A 24,272-nucleotide genomic window follows, 5' to 3' on the forward strand; every position below is an offset into this window, starting at 1 on the left:
TCATATCGTTAGTAAAATGTTGGTATTGTGACAACACTACTTTTGATCCCCAGCAACATGGGCACCCCTACATTTAACACATCCCGCTTCTTTCACCGATACTACATATTCCTTTGTCTCATGCCCTCATACATACTTCTCACATCTAGGAATCTCCCTCCTACACACTGCTGCAACATGACCATAAGCTTGGCACCTGAAATACCGTAGTATGTTTGGCACAAAAGCTTGTACGGGATAACTGATATATCCTAGCATTACTAGTCAGGTAAAGACTTAGCATCAAAACTCAAAAGGACAGACGGTGACTCTTCTATTTCACCACGCTCGCCACCAGGTCTGAGTCGCACCAAATGACGGGCTTCACAGACACCGGGAATTTTCGACTTCAGTTGATCCACCTCCATCCTTACCGCTACCCCAGTAATCACTATTTTCAATGGTGCCCTGTTCCTGAGAGCAAAGCAAGTAACAGTTCTTGTCGAGCCTGAAAGAAAAGCACAGAGGAAGGAATAAGAACTGGAGGAATTCCCAATAACAATCCCCCCATTCTCAGGTTAAGGACTGTTAGATAGTGTTGGCATCATTTGTCTTGGTTGCCTGCCATAGACTTGGGGCTTTTGGGTGATGTATTTTTTTCCCTGGGAAAAATGTAGGCCTCTGTTTCTAGCCATGTAGCTACACCTCAGGAAGGGAGAGGGGGAGAAGTCAGTCCTTTTCTAAAAACTGGGTCAGATTTATTGGAATGTTGCACACAGCCTGCTGTAGTTGCTTTTTACTCCTCTGAAACCACCCTTTTTACCTTTTCGGGAAGTTGCCACTCAGTCTGAATGTTTAATAAGACGTTTCTTTGTACAGTTCTATTGACAAGTGACTGTATTATCGACAGTTAAATTATTGATTGTCACATTCGTTTTTGGTGTCAAGAATTGCGTGTCAAGTTCAACATTTCTATCATAGGTCAACCTTGGAACAAAGCCGGTGAACACGACTGGTATACTGTCCTTCAGAGATTTTCACTAAAGAATGGTTTGTCCTTTGATGTAGTCATGTCTTCTTACCACTAGATGGTGGTCTTTACATTGTATTCCTTTGTATGCCTCTACGTCTTTTGCAATTTGTTGTCAGTGATTATCCATTTCAACACATTGTCCTCACATCACAGATATTCATATATATTTCTCTTGAATCACAGTGCAGTCTTGATTAGAGGTCGACCGATTAATCGGCAAGGCCGATTAATTAGAGCCAATTTCACGTTTTCATAACAATCGGTAATAGGCATTTTTGTGCGCCGATTATGGCCGATTACATTGCAATCCATGAGGAGACTGCGTGGCAGGTTGACCACCTGTTACGCGAGTGCAGCATCAAAAGGACCTTGTGGCTGCAAGGAACCAAGGTAAGTTGCTAGGTAGCGTTAAACTTATCTTATAAAAAATAATCAATCTTCACAATCACTAGTTAACTACACATGGTTGATGATCTTACTTGGTTAACTAACTTGTTCTATGTTGCACATAATCAATGTGGTGCCTGTTAATTTATCATCAAATCACAGCCTACTTCAACTTGATGATTTAACAAAAGTGCATTCGAGAAAAAAGCACAATCGTTGCAGTAATGTACCTAACCATAAACATCAATGCCTTTCTTAAAATCAGTACACAAGTATATTTTATTTTAAACCTGCATATGTAGTTAAAAGAAATGAATGTTAGCAGACAATATTAACTAGGGAAATTGTGTCACTTCTCTTGCGTTCAGTGCAAGCAGAGTCAGGGTATATGCAGCAGATTGGGCCGCCTGGCTCGTTGCCAACTGTTGAAAGGCCATTTATTCCTAAAAAGACCGTAATTAATTTGGCTGAATTTTACATAATTATGATATAACATTGAAGGTTGTGCAATGTAACAGCAATATTTAGACTTAGGGTTGCCACCCGTTCGATAAAATACGGAACGGTTCCGTATTTCACTGAAAGAATAAATGTTTTGTTTTTGAAATGATAGTTTCCGGATTTACCATATTAATGACCAAAGGCTCGCATTTTTGTGTGTTTATATTATAATTAAGTATATTATTTGATATTTGATAGAGCAGTCTGACTGAGCGGTGGTAGGCATCAGCAGGCTTGTAAGCATTCATTCAAACAGCAGCTCTTAGCAATGCTGGGATGCAAAGTGCCTATAAGAACATCCAATAGTCAAAGGTATATGGAATACAAGTGGTATAGAGAGAAATAGTCCTATAATTCCTATAATAACTGCAACCTAAAACTTCTTAACTGGGAATTTTGAAGAACTGGGAATATTGAACCACCAGCTTTCATATGTTCTCATGTTCTGAGCAAGGAAGTTAAACGTTAGCTTTTTTACATGGCACATATTGCACTTTTACTTTCCACATTCCACAGAGTTGGGATGATTTGTAGTGTAAGTTACCTGGCCTGTATAAGAGCCACTAGCCACTGGTGGCATAGTTCACAGTTTGCATTTTTTAAACCAAATTGAACGTTTCGAAAATTGATTTTATTTTTGTATTATATTAAGTTAAAATAAGTGTTCATTGTTAATTCAGTATTGTTGTAATTGTCATTTATTACAAATATATACAGTTGAAGTCAGAAGTTTACATACACCTTAGCCAAATACATTTAAACTCAGTTTTTCACAATTCCTGACATTTAATCCTAGTAAAAATTCCCTGTCTTAGGTCAGTTAGGATCACCACTGAAATAATAGTAGAGAGTGATTTATTTCAGCTTTTATTTCTTTCATCACATTCCCAGTGAGTCAGACGTTTACATGCACTCAATTAGTATTTGGTAGTATTGCCTTTAAATTGTTTAACTTGGGTCAAACATTTCAGGTAGCCTTCCACAAGCTTCCCACAATAAGTTGGGTGAATTTTGGCCCATTCCTCCTGACAGAGCTGGTGTAACTGAGTCAGGTTTGTAGGCCTTCTTGCTCACACACGCTTTTTCAGTTCTGCCCACAAATGTTCTATAGGACTGAGGTCAGGGCTTTGTGATGGCCACTCCAATACCTTAACTTTGTTGCCCTTAAGCCATTTTGCCACATCTTTGGGAAGTATGCTTGGGATCATTGTCCATTTGGAAGACCCATTTGCGACCAAGCTTTAACTTCCTGACTGATGTCTTGAGATGTTGCTTCAATATATCCACCTAATTTTCCTACCTCATGATGCCATCTATTTTGTGAAGTGTACCAGTCCCTCCTGCAGCAAAGCACCCCCACAACATGATGCTGCCACCCCCGTGCTTCACGGTTGGGATGGTGGTCTTTGGCTTGCAAGCCTCCCCCTTTTTCCTCCAAACATAATGATGGTCATTATGGCCAAACAGTTCTATTTTTGTTTCATCAGACGATCTTTGTCCCCATGTGCAGTTGCAAACCGTAGATTGGCTTTTTTATGGCTGTTTTGGAGCAGTGGCTTCTTTCTTCCTTGCTGAGCGGCCATTCAGGTTATGTCGATATAGGACTCGTTTTACTGTGGATATAGATACTTTTGTACCTGTTTCCTCCAGCATCTTCACAAGGTCCTTTGCTGTTGTTCTGGGATTGATTTGCACTTTTCGCACCAAAGTACGTTCATCACTAGGAGACAGAACGCGTCTCCTTCCTGAGCGGTATGGCGGCTGCGTGGTCCCATGGTGTTTATACTTGCATACTATTGTTTGTACAGATTAACCTTCAGGCATTTGGAAATTGCTCCCAAGGATGAACCAGACTTGTGGAGGTCTACAATTTATTTTCTGAGGTCTTGGCTGATTTCTTGTGATTTTTCCATGATGTCAAGCAAAGAGGCAGTGAGTTTGAAGGTAGGCCTTGAAATACATCCACAGGTACAGTTCCAATTGACTCAAATTATGTCAATTAGCCTATCAGAAGCTTCTAAAGCCATGACATAATTTTCTGGAATTTTCCAATCTGTTTAAAGGCACAGCCAACTTAGTGTATGTAAACTTCTGACCCACTGGAATTGTGATACAGTGAAGTAAGTGAAATAATCTGTCTGTAAACAATTGTTGGAAGAATTACTTGTGTCATGCACAAAGTAGATGTCCTAACCGATTTTCCAAAGCTATAGTTTGTTAACAAGAAATTTGTGAAGTGATTGAAAAACGAGTTTTAATAACTCCAACCTAAGTGTATGTAAACTTCCGACTTCAACTGTATATAAAAATCGGCCAATGAATCGGTATCGGATTGTTTTGGGCCTCCAATAATCGGTGTCGGTATCGGCATTGAAAAATCATAATCGGTCGACCTCTAGTCTTGATAATCTACCTTTCTGTGTAAAGGATGTTCTTATATGGACTGAGAGAGAGAAACTGTTGATTTATCTGTGTGAATTCCTGTCTTGTTAAAACATTTTTTTATTTAACTAGGCAAGTCAGTTAAGAACAAATTCTTATTTACAATGACGGTCAAATTTACACATTTGCTAGTGTAGTTGTGTGAAGGCACTCAATGTTAAAGAAAAGACGCTGGGCCAATTGTGCGCCGCCCTATGGGACTCCCAATAACGACCGGTTGTGATTCAGCCTGGATTCGAACCAGGGTGTCTGTAGTGACACCTCAAGCACTAAGATGCAGCGCATTAGACCGCTGCGCCACTCAGGAGCCCGCTCAGTCTTGTTGCTCATGACATTGCCTGATGTTGACATGATTTTCTGATGTTGACATGTTGTCAACATTCTCTGTATATGACATGAGAACAATTAATAATTATCATAATTGTTTTCTCTGGCACTGGAATGAGTTTACACTTCTCATTGCTTGTATGGCTCAGTTTCTTGCAGGACACAGGGCAGTAGGGTGATTTGGCACTAGATGACAGTGTATTGACATGGCAGGAAGTTTGGAGCATGTCATGGAGTGCTGAGTTGGCCTGCCTGCCAGGAAAGGTATCTTGCTTTTTCTGCGTCATCACAGGGTATTTATAATCCATAATTTCATAATTTCATAATCCAAGAATTTCATCCACCCCTCTGCCCTGGATGGGCTGCCTGCCTGCCTGCCTGCCTTCTCTCCCCAGAGAGATTTTCCAGGAAAGGAGCTTGTGAGCCTACTAGTCTGCTTATAAAGCACTCTGTGTTGGATTCTCCCACACCACCTTAAGTTCTCTCATTTGGCTTCCAGCTGTGTCCTCCATTTTTTGTTTGTATTATTTAACAACCGATCAACGATATTTGTCATAAATGTTTATTTTTAGAAGACCAAAAAAACTTTCTGGTGCTCTTGTTGGTGCTGCTGTACTGTACCATGTCTGCCTTGGTGTAGTCGTGTGTCTTTCTCAGGGCCTACTTCCTGTCACACTGACTGCACTAGAGACTCTAAACTGCAATGTCCTCCTCTTCCGTTGTCTTTCTCCGCATTGGCTCTCGTCAGCTCGTTCCATGGTTGCTGGGGAAACTGAGGAGGATGGGGCCCAGCGGGGCAGGGGGAGGAACCAGCCCTGTAGAGGGGCTTCCACAGGCCCGGGATGGGCCCTGCCATCCAGCTGCATAAAAAGTCCCCCTAGTGTTAGAGCTAGTGCTAGTGTCACAGTTGCTCCTCTCTGCCGGCTGTTCTGCAGCTCTGTCTCACTCTGCTCCGGCTGTCACAGGAGCACAGGCAGCAAGATGTCATCCTCATCCAGCGAGTGCCAAGGGAAGCTCAAGCCCAAATCCCCACTGCGCAAGAGAGGGAGTCTGCAGAGCACCACCAGCCCTGGTGAGTGGAGAGGTGTGGGTGCAGGGGTTCCCAGAGAGAGGAGTAAAGGAATGCAGGGGTTAAAGGGGGGTGCACATCTGGAGTCGAATTGACACATTTGCTAGTGTAGTTGTGTGAAGGCACTCAATGTTAAAGAAAAACAGAAGTGGATATCTTAATGTTCTTTCTCTGATACTCCATTTTTGGGGGATGAGTTTGTTTATTAGGCCTACGTTCTAATGGGAGTTTTGACTTGTACTGTATTACACTGACTGTGAAGAGCATGTAGTACAAAGTACTGTAAAAAGGGATTTTCCTTCTGTATTTATTTGAAAAAAGACATGCTTGGTAAATGCATGGGTAATCATGGAATGTGGCTTGCTTGATTGTTTCTAATAGCCTAATCAAGGTTGTTATTCACCAACAGCAGCAGATGGAATCGCCAGACAGATTGATTAAAAGTGTGATGTTTTTATCCTTGCTTTAGCATTAAGGTACTGAATCTCCCAGTAATACCCACTGTAGCAACTCAGTATAGGAGTAGTGACTTGGTTGGCCTGCTGATGATGCTGGACTCTAGTGTGGGAGAGGCTTTGAAGGAGAGAAGTTCAAAGCAGTGTTTGAACCTAAAGGCCCTCCTTGCACACAGTCCTTTTTTTAAATTCAAGAATGTACTCTTATGGACACTATCGTTAGTGCATGACACAAGTCTTCCAGCCCCTCCATATCTCCTCCAGTGAGCTTGGACAGGGCACAGTGATAGGGGCCCTTTATCTCCTATCATCACAGCCCTCACCATGGGGTCCAAACAGGAAACAACACAACAAATAAAATACATCATATAAATATACATACATAGCACTACATTTACATTACAATTTAGCCATTCAACAGACGCTCCTATCCAGAGCGACCCACAGCTAGTGCATTCATCTTATGATAGCCAGGCGGGACAACCAAATATCACTGTCCTATCCCAATCACGTATCACATACATAATACAATGCAAAATACAATACAAAATGTATAAAAATGTCTGTGTGTCTCTTCGCTGTACCAGTCATGCCGTAAGGTGTTCTTTTATTTTTATATGGTCTTATTCAAAGCTTTAGTTACCTGAGGTGGCAGACAGTTCCATTTAATACTGTGTGTTTCCCAGCCTCTGTTCTGGACCTGGGGACTGTGAAGAGTCCTCTGGTTGCATGTCTTGTGTGGTACCGATGAGTGTCTGAACTGTGTGACAACTGCTTGAACAGACAGTTCGGTACCTTCAACACCTTGGACAAAGACCAACAGTGATGCACTCAATCTCTCTTCAACTTCGAGCCAGGAGAGATTGACATGCATGTCATTGACATTCGCTCTTTGTGTACATCAAAGCTCAATACGTGCTGCTCTGTTTTGGACCAACTGCAATTTGCTTATGTCCTCCTTTGCCGCACCTGACTTGACCACACAACTGGACAGTATTCCAGGTGCAACAATACTAGAACCTGTAGGACCTGTCTGGTTGACTGAGATATCAAGAAAGTAGAGCAACGCCTTATCATGGACAGACCTCTTCCCATTTTAGTAACCATTGAGTCTATATGTTTTGACCATGATAGTGGGCTATCTAGGGTGACACCCAGCAATTTAGTCTCTTCAACTTGCTCAATAGGCACGTTATTCAAAATTATGCTTTTCTTTTTGAGATATTTAGCACCAGCCTATTGCTAGTTACCCATTCTAAAAATCACTGGAGTGCAATGTTAAGGATGTCAGTTATTTATTTTACTGTTGGAGCCGATGTGTATACTGTTGAGTCGTCAGCGTACATGGACACACAGGCTTTATTCAATGTCAATGGAAGGTTATTAGTAAACACAGAAAACAATAATGGTCCAAGCTGGCTGCCCTGCGGTACATCACACTCAACCAAATTTGTATTAGAGAGGGTTCCATTAAAGAAAACCCTCTGTGTTCTATTGGATAGGTAACTGTCCATCCATTGTAAGGCAGAGGATGTTAATTCATAACACCGAAGTATTTTCATCAATATGTTATGATCAAAGCTAGCACTGGAGTCCAACAAAACAGCTCCCACAATCTTCATCAGTCATTCTATATAATAACATTGCATTTGGTCAAATACGATTTTGTCCAGAAGTTTGCTAAGCACCGGTAACAGGCTGATTGGTTTGCTGTTTAAACCATTAAAGGGCGCTTTTCTATTTTTGGGCAGCGGAATTACCTTTGCTTCCCTCTAGACCTGAGGGCACACTGTCTTTTAGGCTTAGATTGAAGATGTGGCAAATAGAAGTCGCAATGTATTCCGTTACCAACCTCAGTAATTGGGATTGGGTCGTTTTAACAGTCAGTTTCTTTATAGGCGCTTGCCTGTCAGTATCCAGAAGAAGCAATTTCATAAATGCAGCGGTAGGATGTTCCTCATTACACACATCAGACCAACAAATATTTTTCACATCTTCAACATGCGTACCATTGCAAAACCTCTTGTATGATCGCTTATACACTATTTTAGGACCTGTCTTTGGAACTTTGGTTTTCTTAGATATGGCTATCCAGTGGGTGTGGATACTGTTTTAGAACAGATTTCTGCAGCATTAGAAAGGATATGGTTAATACTTTTTATTGAGTGATGCTTTTTATTGAGTGATGCGTGATGCTTTTTATTGAGTGGACAGCTTGATGCAAGCCAGTCAATATTTAGGTCACCCAGAAAGTATACCTCTCTGTTGATATCACATACATTATCAAGGATTCCACACACATTATCCAGATACTGACTGTTAGCACTTGGTGGTCTAGAGCAACTTCCCAAAATAATAGGCTGAATCAATCACGAGTGCCTGATGTAGCTAAGCAGATTCTTTATCAACATTATTTGCTTTAAGTTTCCAAAAACAGTTTTGTATGATCCTTAAAACATTGTAGCGGAGTCGGCATGGTGCGGCTATTAAGATAAAAAGATGGTGCCTTCCGGGCTGGGGGCCCCTGATCTCCCTCCACCTCTCTCTGTGTGGCCAGGATGGTTAATCAGAGGACAGCCTGGCTGGGAGTGGGACAGCACGTCTTCCAGCCCCTCCATATCTCCCCCAGTGGGCTTGGACAGGGCACAGTGATAGGGGCCCTTTATCTCCTATCATCACAGCCCTCACCATGACAATGGCCCCTCTGGCTGTTTATCCAAGCGATGCTATGTCACACAGGGGTCGGTTTGACTCTACTGCGATGCGTTCACTCAAAATACAAATATGTCCAGTCACATTGGGAGAGGGAGAGGCCATTGAGAGTGGTTCCTTTTTCATGGTATACCAGAAGGTATACCTCTCTGTTGATATCACATACATTATCAAGGATTTCACACACATTATCCAGATACCGACTGTTAGCACTTGGTGGTCTATAGCAACTTCCCACAAGAATAGGCTTTAGATGAGGCAGGTGAACCTGTAGCCATGTTACTTAGACAGCATTTGACATGAGATCCTCTCTAAGCTTTACAGGAATATGACTCTGAGTATAAACCGCAATGTCTCTTCCGTAGATATTATAACCATATATTGCTACCACCGTGTCATCAAAGGAATTATCTAAGTGAGTTTCAGAGATATATGAATGATTTCTGTTGATAGCAAGTTATTGATTTCATGAACCTTGTTTCTTAGGCTACATACAGTTGAAGCCGGAGGTTTACATACACTTAGGTTGGAGTCATTAAAACTTGTTTTTCAACCACTCCACAAATGTTTTGTTAACAAACTGTAGTTTTGGCAAGTCACAGATTATTTTACTTATAATTCACTGTATCACAATTCCAGTGTGTCAGAAGTTTACATACACTAAGTTGACTGTGCCTTTAAACAGCTTGGAAAATTCCAGAAAATCATGTCATGGCTTTAGAAGCTTCTGATAGGCGAATTGACATAATTTGAGTCAATTGGAGGTGTACCTGTGGATGTATTTCAAGGCCTACCTTCAAACTCAGTGCCTCTTTGCTTGACATCATGGGACAATCACAAGAAATCAGCCAAGACCTCAGAAAATAAATTGTAGACCTCCACAAGTCTGGTTCATCCTTGGGAGCAATTTCCAAACGCCTGAAGGTACCACGTTAATCTGTACAAAGAATAGTACGCAAGTATAAACACCATGGGACCACGCAGCCGTCATACCGCTCAGAAAGGAGACGCGTTCTGTCTCTAGAGATGAACGAACTTTGGTGCAAATCAATTCCAGAACAACAGCAAAGGACCTTGTGAAGATGCTGGAGGAAACTGGTACAAAAGTGTCTATATCCACAGTAAAACGAGTCCTATATCGACATAACCTGAAAGGCCGCTCTGAAAGGAAGAAGCCACTGCTCCAAAACCGCCATAAAAAAGCCAGACTACGGTTTGCAACTGCACATGGGGACAAAGATCGTACTTTTTGGAGAAATTTCCTCTGGTCTGATGAAACAAAAATAGAACTGTTTGGCCATAATGACCATCGTTATGTTTGGAGGAAAAAGGGGGAGGCTTGCAAGCCGAAGAACACCATCCCAACCGTGAAGCACGGGGGTGGCAGCATCATGTTGTGGTGGTGCTTTTTTTGCAGGAGGGACTGGTACACTTCACAAAATAGATGGCATCATGAGGTAGGAAAATTAGGTGGATATATTGAAGCAACATCTCAAGACATCAGTCAGGAAGTTAAAGCTTGGTCGCCAATGGGTCTTCCAAATGGACAATGACCCCAAGCATACTTCCAAAGTTGTGGCAAAATGGCTTAAGGACAACAAAGTCAAGGTATGGGAATGGCCATCACAAAGCCCTGACCATAATCCCATAGAAAATTTGTGGGCAGAACTGAAAAAGTGTGTGCAAGCAAGGAGGCCTACAATCCTGAATCAATTACACCAGCTCTGCCAGGAGGAATGGGCCAAAATTCACCCAACTTATTGTGGGAAGCTTGTGGAAGGCTACCTGAAATGTTTGACCCAAGTTAAACAATTTAAAGGCAATGCTACCAAATACTAATTGAGTGCATGTAAACGTCTGACCCACTGGGAATGTGATGAGAGAAATAAAAGCTCTACAATTATTTTGACATTTCACATTCTTAAAATAAAGTGGTGATACTGACCTAAGACAGGGAATGTTTACTAAGATTAAATGTCAGGAATTGTGAAAAACTGAGTTTAAATGTATTTGGCTAAGGTGTATGTAAACTTCCGACTTCAACTGTAGATATTCCATTCAAAGTCAGCCGTTTCCAGCTACAATAGTCATTTACAACATTAACAATGTCTACACTGTATTTCTGATCAGTTTGATGTTATTTTAATGGACAAAAAATGTGCTTTTCTTTAAAAAAACAAGGACATTTCTAAGGTACCCGAAACTTTTGAACGGTAGTGTACGTACGGTCACTGTAGGGACAAAGTCGTCGATGCATTTATTGATGAAGCTGGTGACTGAGGTGGTATACTCCTCAATGCCATTGGATGAATCCCGGAACATATTCCAGTCTTTGCTAGCAAAACAGTCCTGTAGCATCCGCTTCATCTGACCACTTCCGTATTGAGCGAGTCACTGGTACTTCCTGCTTTACTTTGTGCTTGTAGGAAGGAATCAGGAGGATATAATTATGGTCAGATTTGCCAAATGGAGGTTAAGGGAGAGCTTTGTACTCGTCTCTGTGTGTGGTGTAAAGTGGTTATTCAGTTGTGCAAACCGGCAGTTTCATCAGCTGTACGGGCAGTTGGTCTCAGACGATCCCGCAGGTGAAGAAGCCGAATGTGGAGGTCCTGGGTTGGCGTGGTTACACGTGGTCTGCAGTTGTAAGGCCAGCTGGACGTACTGCCAAATTCTCTAAAACAATGTTGGAGGTGGCTTATGGTTGAAAAATGAACATTCAATGCTCTGGCAACAGCTCTGGTGGAAATTCCTCCAGTCAGAATATCAATTGCACGTTTCCACAAAACTTGACACATCTGTGGCATTGTGTTGTGTGTCAAAACTGCACATTTTAGAGTGGCCTTTTATTGCCCCCAGCACACGGTGCACCTGTGTAATGGTCATGCTGTTCAATCAGCTTCTTGATATGCCACACCTGTCAGGTGGATGGATTATCTTGGCAAAGGAGAAATGCTCACTAACAGGGATGTAAACACATTTGTGCACACTTTTTGAGAGAAGCTTTTTGTGTATACTGAACATTTCTGGGATATTTTATTTCAGCTCATGAAACATGGGACCAACACTTTACATGTTGTGTTTATATTTTTGTTCAGTATATGTGAGAATTGCCAGAACAATCTGATACCAAAAATATTTCCGAGCTATCCTGGTGTGGAATCACCCATGATGTAATTTATATAAGGTCCTACAGGATCGTGACATTTTGGAGTCACTTTTATTGTAAATAAGAATAGAATATGTTTCTTAACACTTCTAAATGAATGTGGATGCTACCATGATTATGGATAATTCCTGAATGATTATGGATAATTCCTGAATGAATTGTAAATAATGATGAGTGAGAAAGGTAGATGCACAAATATCATACCCCCAAAACATGCTAACCTCTCACCATTACAATAACTAGGGTGGTTAGCATTTTGATGGGGGATATTTGCTTGATGTAATCATTGGAAAGGGAAAGGGGGATACCTAGTCATTTGTGAATGCATTCAACTGAAATGTGTCTTCCGCATTTAACCCAACCCCTCTGAATCAGAGAGGTGCGGGGGGCTGCCATAATTATGTGCTAGGAATATGGGACCAAACACTTAAACTTTCGACTACTTCAGTACGCATATAAGTGAATTTGTCTCAATATTTTTGGTCCCCTAAAATGGGGGGAGTATGTACAAAAAGTGCTGCAATTTCTAAACGGTTCACCCGATATTGGTGAAAATAGCCCAAAATTAAAGCTGACAGTCTGCACTTGAACATAGTTCAGGAATATAGAGCCAAACCAACAGAAAATGTCACTGTCCCAATACTTTTGGAGCTCACTGTATATTAGCATGTTTGCGCTTCATATCCAAATCATCTATAAGTAACATCATTGAGTTACACAAAAGGTTTTTAGATACTTCTGGTCATGTAGTGTATGTGGACACCTGTTCGTCGAACATCTCATTCCCAAATCATGGCCATTAATATGGAGTTGGTTCCTCCTTTGCTGCTATAACAGCCTCCACTCTTCTGGGAAGGTTTTCCACTAGATGTTGGAACATTGCTGCGGGGACTTGCTACCATTCAGCCACAAAAGCATTAGTGAGGTCGGGCACTGATTTTGGGCGAGTAGGCATGGCTCGCAATCGGCATTCCAATTCATCCTAAAGGTGTTCGACAGTTTTGAGGTCAGGGCTCTATGAAGGCCAGTCAAGCTCTTCCAAACCGATCTCGACAACCGTTTCTGTATTGACCTCGCTTTGTGCACGGGGGCATTGTCATGCTGAAACAGGAAGGGCCTTCCCCAAACTGTTGCCACAAAGTTGGAAGCACAGAATGGTCTAGAATGTAATTGAATGCTGTAGCGTTAGGATTTATTTTCACTGGAACTAAGGGGCCTAGCCCGAATCATGATAAACAGCCCCAGACCATTATTGCTTCTCCACCAAACTTTACAGTTGGCACTATACATTCGGGCAGGTAGCGTTCTTCTGGTATACGCCAAACCAAGATTCATCCATTGGACTGCCAGATGGTGAAGGTGTAACGATCGTCGTGCAGGAAGGAAGAAGTGGACCAAGGCGCAGCTGGGAGCGAACTCATGTTATTTATTACAGACTGAAATAACACGGTCAAAACAGAGAATAAACGTATCGCTACTGCTCCAACAAAAAGAGACAACAACCCACAAACATCGTGGGGGGAAAAGGAACTTAAATATGATTCCCCAATCAGAGGCAACTAGTGACAGCTGTCTCTGATTGGGAATCGACAGAACCCAACATAGAAATATGCCCCAAAGCAAGGCTATACCAAAAACATAGAAAATAAACTATAGAAATGCCACACCCTGACCAAAATAGAAGAGTTCACCTGGTCAGGGCGTGACAGAAGGGTTATACATCACCCCAGAGAACGTGTTTCCACTGCTCCAGAGTCCAATGGCGGCGAGCTTTATACCACTCCAGTCGACGCTTAACATTGCGCATGGTGATCTTAGGCTTGTGTGCGGCTGCTCGGCCATTGAAACCCATTTCGTGAAGCTCCCGATGAACAGTTCTTGTGCTGATGTTGCTTCCAGAGGCAGTTTGGAACTCATTAGTAAGTGTTGAAACCGAGGACAGGCAACTTTTATGCGCTATGCACTTCAGCACTCTGCGGTTCTGTTCTGTGAGCTTGTGTGGCCTACCACTTCAGGGCTAAGCCATTGTTGCTCCTAGACGTTTCCACTTCACAATAACAGCACTTACAGTTGACCGGGGCAGCTCTAGCAGGGCAGAAATGTGACAAACTGACTAGTTGGAAAGGTGGCATCCTATGATGGTGCCATGTTGAAAGTAACAGCTCTTCAGTAAGGCCATTCTACTGCCAATGTATGTCTATGGAGATTGCATGGCTGTGCGCTTGATTTTATCCACCGGTCAGCAACAGGTATGGCTGAAATAGTCGAAGGGGTGTCCACATACTTTTCTATATATAGTGTGCTTTATAATGATTTGGACATTTGTGCCACAAGGTATGACAGCAATCTATGCTTTGGTTTTGTTGTCCATACATTTTGAAACTGGACAACAAAACAAAGCATGGATTGCTGTCATACCTTGTCCATAAACTGCTTACAGGGTAAGGAAACCAATATGTTATTTTGTGATTTGGTCGAACTGTCTCTATCTAGTGGTCAGAACTTGGTAATATCAGGATGTCGGATGGAACATAAACCTAACAACTTCAATTACAAATTTATCTGAAGAGGGGAAATAACCTCAACTTCCCTGAGTGCATTCGGAAAGTATTCAGACCCCTTTTCCCACAATTTGACACAGCCTTATTCTAAAATTGATTAAATACAAATATTTCCTCATCAATCTACACACAATACCCCATAATGACAAAGCGAAAAGTTTTTTAGACATTTTTGCAAATGTATTAAAAATAAAAAACAGTTACCTTATTTACATAAGTATTCAGACCCTTTGCTATGAGAATTGAAGTTGAGCTCTGGTGCATCCTGTTTCTATTGATCATCCTTGATGTTTCTACAACTTGATTGGAGTCCACCTGTGGTATATTCATTTGATTGGACATAATTTGGAAAGGCACACACCTGTCTATATAAGGTCCCACAGTTGACAGTGCCTGTCAGAGCAAAAACCAAGCCATTAATTCAAAGGAATTGCCCGTAGAGCTCAGAGACAGTGTTGAGGCACAGATCTGGGGAAGGATACCAAAACATTTCTGCAGCATTGAAGGTCAAGAACATAGTGGCCTCCATCGTCCTTAAACAGAAGAAGTTTGGAACCACCAAGACTCTTCCTAGAGCTGGCCGCCCGGCCATAACTGAGCAATCGGAGGAGAAGGGCCTAGGTCAGGGAGGTGACCAAGAATCCGACAGAGCTCCAGAGTTCCTCTGTGGAGATGGGAGAAACTTCCAAAAGGACAACCATCTCTGCAGCACTCCACCAATCAGGCCTTTATGGTAGTGGCCAGACGGAAACCACTCCTCATTAAAAGGCACATGACAGCCTGCTTGGAGTTTGCCAAAAGGCCCCTAAAGGAAACAAGATTCTCCCGTCTAATGAAACCAAGATTGAACTCTTTGGCCTGAATGTCCAGCGTCATGTCGGAGCGAATGGAATGGCATCAAACACATGGAAACCATGTGTTTGATTGTATTTGATACCATTCCGCTCCAGTCATTACCACAAGCCCGTTCTCCCCAATTAAGGTGTCACTTTGAGTCTCTCACTGTTGGAGCACTGCTGTGAGGAACAAGGGTCTTTCACAGCATATAAGGTAGGACAAACATCATAAAAAAAACACTCCAAACAGTCAACACATAACTTATCATAGATAGCCTAACTTATGCTGGCGTCTTGAAATGTAATTCAGTTTGCCCTGCCTTGACACCATCCTATGTGTAGGCTGTCATGTTATTCATTATTTTCTGAGGGGTTTGCGCTGAACCAGAGATACTCTATATAATGACAAGATGGTCTTGTCTCCGCCTTTACAATGGGGGTCGTTGTCGAAAAGGTGGAAAGGCAGGTGGGAGGAGGCAAGATCAGGTGTTAATATTCTAGCCAATGAGAGGGCAGATACGCAAGCGAACAACTGATAAAAAACTCAAATTTAAAATAGTTTTTCTCAAAGTTGCCGAGATGCCACGTGCGTCCACTTATATCAATACATTCGTAACAAACTAAAGATTACAAAACTTCTATTCCATCAAATAAGTCTCACTTAGCAAATTGACAATAAAGGAAATAGTTGACCAGATCCCCACTTGGTTTGCTTCTTGTGTGGACTGATTTTGACAGAAGTGGAGCCTCTCACTTCGCATCTTCCTCTTTGACTTGCTTTGTGGTAAAGGTAAAAAAAATAAAAAATCAGAGCAAGCAGGTGCAGCTCTCTATTTTGACCACTAGAGGGAGTCTTTGACAAGACAAAGTAATGTATCTTTGACCATCAATTTCAACTAGGGCCTGAGCAGAAAGTTGCATCTTCTCTGTGTTAAGATGGAAAAATCCAGAGCTCTCTACTTCTAAGAATAGTTCAGAGGTAACAGAGGATTTGGAATAACCAGGAACAAAGCTCCAAGGGCTACCATCATGGCAGGTGGGAATGTTGCCGGGGGTAACCAGATAGCCCAGCAAGGCCCCCCTCCCCCCTTCCATACAGTCTGTCAACTACTGCACCTAATCCACACCCCACTGGATGGCCATTGGACCCTCTCTACCCAATGGGGTGATTTGCAGGCTGACGGTCTGTGTTTATGAGGGGTTGTATTTCATGGTTGTGGTACAGTTAAGCATGCTTCTCTCCTCTGGCCTGTGGGCTGGGCTGTGGCCACAGCTCCTAACGAGGTTCCAGTTAATCCCATTGATTTGAGTGCTGGTAAATCTCTGTCAGCTGGTATTGGGCTGATATGCCACCAAAAATATCCCCCCCTGACTCAATCACTCACTCGCTCACTTACCCACCCATTCACTCAATCACACAGGGGTGGGATATCACAGTTTAGTGATCCTCACTCGGCTCACTGAATAAACCGAACATTCCTGCAAGCCCAGAGCAGCTGTAGTCAGGGTCATATATCAGACCGTGCTCAGTGTGAATGTGTATATTTACGAGGGCTGTCCCCGACTAAAAAACATCTTGGTCGACCGAAAGTCGTCTGTTCTTTCGACCAATTGATTGGTCAACATTTTTCGTGTATTTTCCCGTATAGACACACCCTGTGTGTTTTAATAAAAGAAACTATATGCATTGAGCTTGTCTGATGCTTTATGTTAACGGTTTGATGAAATAAGACAGATGTCTCGAGGGCGCCAAAGAACCTGACCGAAATATTCTCCTCCTGCTGGCTTTCGCAGATTCTGCCATTACTCTCCTGAAGTTGCCTGTAATAGACTACACGACGAGTCGGCAACCTTTCTTTCGTTGAAGGCCTGTTTCTCTTACTATTTCTACCGATCTGCGTGCCAGTTATGGTTTTCATATGCACATTTTCATATGCACAAAATTCTAGCCAAATCTAAATGAAAATGATACAATCCTAAAAAGTAACTTCTATTGCCATTGCCAACTATGTAAAAATAGCCTACATAAAGCCAACAAATGAAAACATGGCAGCCTGCAAGTAGAACATATCCTGATAAAAATAAATATCCTATAAATCACATTGGCTACACATGGCCTGTCTGCAAGTGAACTTGAAACATTGTATCAACTATTAAATTGGGTCCATCCCAAAGCTGCACTAGCGAACTTGCAACATTGTATGCTACAAAATATTCTGGGCCTGTCATGCCAAATAATATCCCCCGTCCAAAAAGTGTCTCTCTCTCTGCATCACAATGGGATTCGATAAACTATTAGCGTCCGACGATTAGAATTTTGAAGATCATTACAGCCTAAATTACCTTATTTTCACCATCACTATGCAAACAAGGCTGATTTCCGTGACAATTTTGCTGTTTAAACAAGTTTTGTTTAGCTAATAAAATGAAAACATTGCTTCAAACTACTTTTGGATACCTTGTTATCATTACAACATTAAATCCATGTCTTAAACGTTGCTACGTTTCGGAAATGGCAAAGAAAACGTGTAATCTGCTTGACACATTTAAGTTACTTACCTTACAGATCACAGTCAGCTAATTTCCACTCCATTCATATGCAAATCCATTTTATTCATACACTGGCTTGTCTGTCTGTCTGTCATGTTTTTATTTGAACCTGCCCTTCCCTTGTTTCCCTAGTCCTCTATTATGATTTTTTTTAAATGATATCTCGCATAGCTCATTAGTACACACTTGTGGTTGAATACATGTATCTATTGTAGGTTCTATGATACAACAATAAATAATGTGGAACAAATGAATACCATCAAGGGATACCTTACAATAATGAACACCTTGTGAAACAGCTGTGAGAACCAACCTGACAAAATGTAAGATTTTAATACATAAACGTTCCTTTTTGATACAGTTATGTCATTTAATATTTTTTCAGATTTTTTGTACACAAATGGCAATCATAGACTAAAATTCTGGTGTGTGGAATATTGAGGTGGTTGCTGTGTGGGTGGAGGTTTCTGCCTGTCACTTGTTCTCAACAGGCAGCCAGTCTCAGAAGGGGGACTTGAAGAGGGAGACTGCAAAGCCCAGGCACTGCTGCTCTCTTTGTTCTGAGTGTTTGCAGTGCTAGTGTTTTTAGTTCATCTGTATATCTCACATAAGAATGTGCCCAGTATGATAGAGCAAGAAAACGTTCTTAGCAGATAATGACAACATGACAATAACAGTAGCTGTAGATGATGTAATGAAAAGTTGGAGGATGGTTGGTAATGGAGGACATCAGGTGTATCCACTTCTGGATGTTGGGAAGAACCCCTAGGTCCTGGAGAACAGGAGCAGAGTTAAAAGGAACATGGTAGGAGACAGAGATGTAAACAAGCAAACACACAGGTTACATGGATTAGTGCAGTGTTATAAATGGGAGATATGCACTTTTTATCACTTTAGGAAGGTATAGCCTACCTCAAGCTGGTCCCCCTCCAACTCAGAGCACAGAGAATCAGACTGATCCGAACTCACTGGTTCCGGTGCATGGGATACCTCCTGGGGGTTTGGACAGTCGATGGTCCTAAAGTCATTTGAAGAGGTAAATTGAAGAGGTACATTTTTATAAGCTCAGCATATCTACCATTTCTTGCTTTCTCACATGTTAACCAAAGCATAACATACTTTGTCTATTGGGCTTCACCGAAGTGAATGGCGTCAGTGCTTTCAATGGTTGACCGTCCCAACTGCTCCAACAGTAAAAGATTGTTTGCTTCCACCGAGGTAACCCTAGGAAGACAAAGAGAAGAATATCAGTGTTAGGGAAACTAAAACTAGCTTCAGGTTATTTTTGGTGCAAATGCAAATAGTTATTATCTGAGATTTCTTATATTCACCTTAACAGATGGTGACCCCAGCTAGGAGCGTTTCCCAGGCCTTGCCTTCCTTTCGTTCTTCTTCCAAACCAATTGCATTGTTTACCTCAATCAACAGCTGCGGCTCCCGTCCGTACTCAGTGGAGGCCTGGATGCTGTTGTTGTGTGCAAAAATAATTACCTTATAATTACGCTATCTATTGACGATGTAAGATATTGAAATATGTCTGATTATGTACCATGGAAAAACAAAAACAAATTGTAAAAAATAAATAAAACAAACCATTGGTGACAGAATATAACCTATAACATCTGTACCTTGTTCCAGCTTTCATGACCTCGGTCACTCAAGATGACCTCAGGAGAACCGTGGGTGTTGAAGATGTCCATCTCCTTGGAGATGGCCTCGCCAGTCTCGTCCTTGATGAGTATCATACAAAACAAAAAATCTATTTTCGGTTCCAAGCACCCTTTTTAATGGGTTACAGAAGGGAATTTAGAGTTAAGCACGTACTCTTCCTTTACTGATCTTAATGGGTATTGCCTCCACCCACTTGAGGAAGGGATTGGTTGCCGTCAGACACCAGCTGTTGCCATTCCTGGATTTCATGAAGGGTCCGATGAGATCCACCTCTAACATTTAAAGTGTTAGAGAGAAGATTACTTTATTCTTACCCGTATCTGTCTTACAGTCTGCACATTTTCATATTTGTAAGGATACTGACACACACACACACACACACATTTTATAATATTGAACTCTGCTGTGGTCAAATAAAGCAACCATTACAAAACAACTTATCAGGGCAAAATTTGAATTCGGACACTTACCGATCATGTGCCATGATGAAACAACTTTGATGGGCTTCATCTCCAGCCCCACAGTCTTTGCCCTCTCAAACTTCTGGCAGGCTAGACAGGGTACTGACCTTTTAATTAAGTAAAAAGTGACAAATTGAAACGTGTGCTCTCTGATATGACATTAATTGAAAGCATAATCATTTCAGATAGAATGTGATTGAAAAACAAAAGGTTATTTCACTTGCCCAGCTGTCCACCTTGATAATTCTCTGTCAGAAGAAACGTATGTTTATTTGGCAATCATGCGTTTCACTCCGAAATGGCCAGCGTGCATCTCTATCAGCACGGCCTCTTTCTCTTCCTTAGTAAAAAAAATCACCCTCCTGTGTGGCTGGCCATCCTTCCCCCGTAGGTACATATGATTGCCTAACAAGTTGGAAGAGAAGAGTTGTTGAAATACTCAAGTCTAAGTACATTTGCACTGCTGTCTTTCTCTCTGTTTCTCTCTCTCCATCTCTCTCAGGCTGTCTTCCACTCTCTTCCCACCTCTCCCTTATCTTCCTTTCCCCCCCCCTCTCTCTCTGTCTGTCTAGCAAAGACACCTAGTTAAGGGCATTTGGAATGACCATAATTGCTTACACCTATCCATTTGATTGATCAGGTTTAATTTATAGCTAGACACCTCTATATGACAGACATATAACTATATCAGTGGAGGCTGCTGAGGGGAGGATGGCTCATAATAATGGCTGGGATGGAGTTAATAGAATGGTATTAACCACATGGAAACCACATGTTTCATACCATGCCATTTACTCCACTCCAGACATTATTATGAGCCATCCTACCCTTAGCAGCCTCCACTGGACTATATGTATAGCTCGTAACATTTAAATGACCAACTAGCTAGATCGAAAATGGTTGTTGAAAATTAGTTGTACATAGCTAAATCTGGGGGGGTGGCACATTTTGACAAGGGGACACTATTTGGCATGACAGGCCCTCAGAGTTTCCACCCCAGTGAGCTCGGGACAGACACAGCTGTAGGCTATTCACACAAAGGATAAGAAGCAGTGTTTGACTTGGAGGAGCTCACCGGAGCTGAGTACCGGCACCTCAAATGTTCTACTGCTTGAGCTCCTGTTCCTCTTATAGAATATTAGCTAAAAAGTATTGTGTGGCTCCTGCACATAAATAAACTCAGCAAAAAAATAAATGTCCTCACACTGTCAACTGTTTATTTTCAGCAAACTTAACATGTGTAAATATTTGTATGAACATAACAAGATTCAACAACTGAGACATAAACTGAACAAGTTCCACATACATGTGACTAACAGAAATGGAATAATGTGTCCCTGAAGAAAGGGGGGGGGGGGGGGGTTCAAAATCAAAAGTAACAGTCAGTATCTGGTGTGGCCACCAGCTGCATTAAGTACTGCAGTGCATCTCCTCCTCATGGACTGTACCAGATTTGCCAGTTCTTGCTGTGAGATGTTACCCCACTCTTCCACCAAGGTACCTGCAAGTTCCCGGACATTTCTGGAGGGAATGGCCCTAGCCCTCACCCTCCGATCCAACAGGTCCCAGACGTGCTCAATGGGATTGAGATCCGGGCTCTTCGCTGGCCGTGGCAGAACACTGATATTCCTGTCTTGCAGGAAATCACACACAGAACGAGCAGTATGGCTGGTGGCATTGTCATGCTGGAGGGTCATGTCAGGATGAGCCTGCAGGAAGGGTACCACATGAGGGAGGAGGATGTCTTCCCTGTAACGCACAGCGTTGAGATTGCCTGCAATGACAACAAGCTCAGTCCAATGATGCTGTGACACACCGCCCCAGACCATGACGGACCCTCCACCTCCAAATCAATCCCGCTCCAGAGTATAGGCCTCGGTGTAACGCTCATTCCTTCAACGATAAACAAGAATCTGACCATCACCCCTGGTGAGACAAAACCGTGACTTGTCAGTGAAGAGCACTTTTTGCTAGTCCTGTCTGGTCCAGCGACGGTGGGTTTGTGCCCATAGGTGACGTTGTTGCCGGTGATGTCTGATGAGGACCTGCCTTACAACAGGCCTACAAGCCCTCAGTCCAGCCTCTCTCAGCCTATTGTGGACAGTCTGAGCACTGATGGAGGGATTGTGCATTCCTGGTGTAATTCGGGCAGTTGTTGTTGCCATCCTGTACCTGTCCCGCAGGTGTGATGTTCGGATGTACTGATCCTGTGCAGGTGTTGTTTCACGTGGTCTGCCACTGCGAGGACGATCAGCTGTCCGTCCTGTCTCCCTGTAGCGCTGTCTTAGGCGTCTCACAGTACAGACATTGCAATTTATTGCCCTGGCCACATCTGTAGTCCTCATGCCTCCTTGCAGCATGCCTAAGGCACGTTCACGCAGATGAGCAGGGACCCTGGTCATCTTTCTTTTGGTGTTTTTCAGAGTCAGTAGAAGGCCTCTTTAGTGTCCTAAGTTTTCATAACTGTGACCTTATTTGCCTACCGTCTGTAAGCTGTTAGTGTCTTAACGACCGTTCCACAGGTGCATGTTCATGAATTGTTTATGGTTCATTGAACAAGCATGGGAAACAGTGTTTAAACCCTTTACAATAAAGATCTGTGAAGTTATTTGGATTTTTACAAATTATCTTTCAAAGACAGTGTCCTGAAAAAGGGACATTTCTTTTTTTGCTGAGTTTATAAACAGTACCAACACCCAAAATGAGTACCGGAACCTACAAGTCAAGCACTGATAAGAAGTAATCAGGTAGGCCTATTTAATGACGTTTCCACTGGATCAGAGCATGACATTTTTCCCTTTCACGCTGAGTGGTTATCAAAAGGGAGAGAGCTGGAAAGATTTTTCAACTACATTGAGGAACTATTGTAATTCTCAATGGATTTAAAAACAGACTTTGTTTGCTTGCTATTTATTTGAGGTGAAGAAAACCTTATTTTCAGAAGCTCCACAGGTCATTAGTGGGGGTGCGTTAAGCCAATCAGAAATACTATCAGATCCCCAAATGGGCACATTTATATTCCTACATTTGCGTGCAGGCCAGGTAGCCTATAGGCCCACTGCTATGCGTGCGCGTCCTTACTCAACATTCACAGAAGCGCTCCAAACAAAAGACAATGACTACATTTACAAAACTCATAAATAGAATGAAACAAACCAAAACTTGTTTCTCACATGTGTAGCATAGGTTGCGCATTCTGAAAACAATGTGTCCACTCAGAGAATGAGAACAGGAAGACTGGAATAATAATATTGAATGCATTAAAATAAATGACCGTAACCAAAGTAACAAACATTGTAGATTAGAAATGATAGGAATTAATGGTAAATGTACTACTGGTGATATATGTAATGGGGGGGAATTGATAGACACTAACAATCAAACACAAACAATTCACACAATGATGTTATGAAATAATGAATGTGCACAAAATTGGCGGGAGAGTGCGCATTCTGGAGAGAAAGTGCATTGTGCATCTGGGCGCGTGGTCAATCCGACATCTGCATTGGCCATGCAGCATTTACGGTGATATGCTCTCAGAAGTCAGGGCATTTATACTACTTGCGCTTCACAGAGCATAGCAGTGCTGTTGTCAAGGAAGTGAGTTTGTGTTTATACAGGATGTATAACGTCAACCAATCATGTCAAGGCGGAGCTATAGAGCCCTCTGCATTGTTTAAAAATTTGGGAGAGGCATGGCGATGCGGTACAGAGCTTGATTTGGCCTCTGCATGTCTCTGGAGGCTCTGCTATTGCATCACACCCTCCATATGGAGCCTCCTACCACATTTTCAGATCAAGCATAAATAGGCTTTTAGTCTAGGCCTCTGCAATGGATTAGTTCACTGAGATGGGCGCAAATATATATTTGTTACTGCTCGACTAAATCGATCTTGGTCGACCAACAGCCTAATCTCCAAACAATCGACCAGTTGACTAATCGGGGTCAAGCCTAATATTTACAGTACATGAGTGACAATTATAAACATAGGTGTTTCCTGTCTGTCTTGCCTTCCAACGTGTGTGTGTGTGTGTGTGAGTGTGTGTGTGTGTGTGTGTGTGTGTGTGTGTGTGTGTGTGTGTGGTCTTGTACTGCTCTAGTCTGTCCTCTTCCAGCAGCAC

The 24,272-nt window shown here is 42.3% G+C and overlaps 1 protein-coding gene across 3 annotated transcripts in view; it reads left to right on the plus strand.

Moving 5' to 3' along the window:
• LOC106583055 (AMP deaminase 2) overlaps window positions 1-24,272 on the plus strand; it is a 58,912-nt gene that overhangs the window by 6,844 nt on the left and 27,796 nt on the right. Inside the window, exon 1 of one of the 3 annotated variants that reach the window (XM_045705353.2) lies at window positions 5,544-5,741. The exons of 1 other annotated variant lie outside the window; for it this stretch is intronic. In XM_045705353.2, the coding sequence (XP_045561309.1) occupies window positions 5,651-5,741 (91 nt within the window). In that variant the 5' untranslated portion in view covers window positions 5,544-5,650. Of the gene's footprint in view, window positions 1-5,543; window positions 5,742-24,272 lie in introns of those variants that run through there. One more of the 3 variants, XM_045705354.2, reaches the window with a different exon arrangement.

This window comes from Salmo salar, chromosome 22, assembly GCF_965601325.2.
Source record: "Salmo salar chromosome 22, fSalSal1, whole genome shotgun sequence".
NCBI classification, from domain to species: Eukaryota; Metazoa; Chordata; class Actinopteri; order Salmoniformes; family Salmonidae; genus Salmo; species Salmo salar.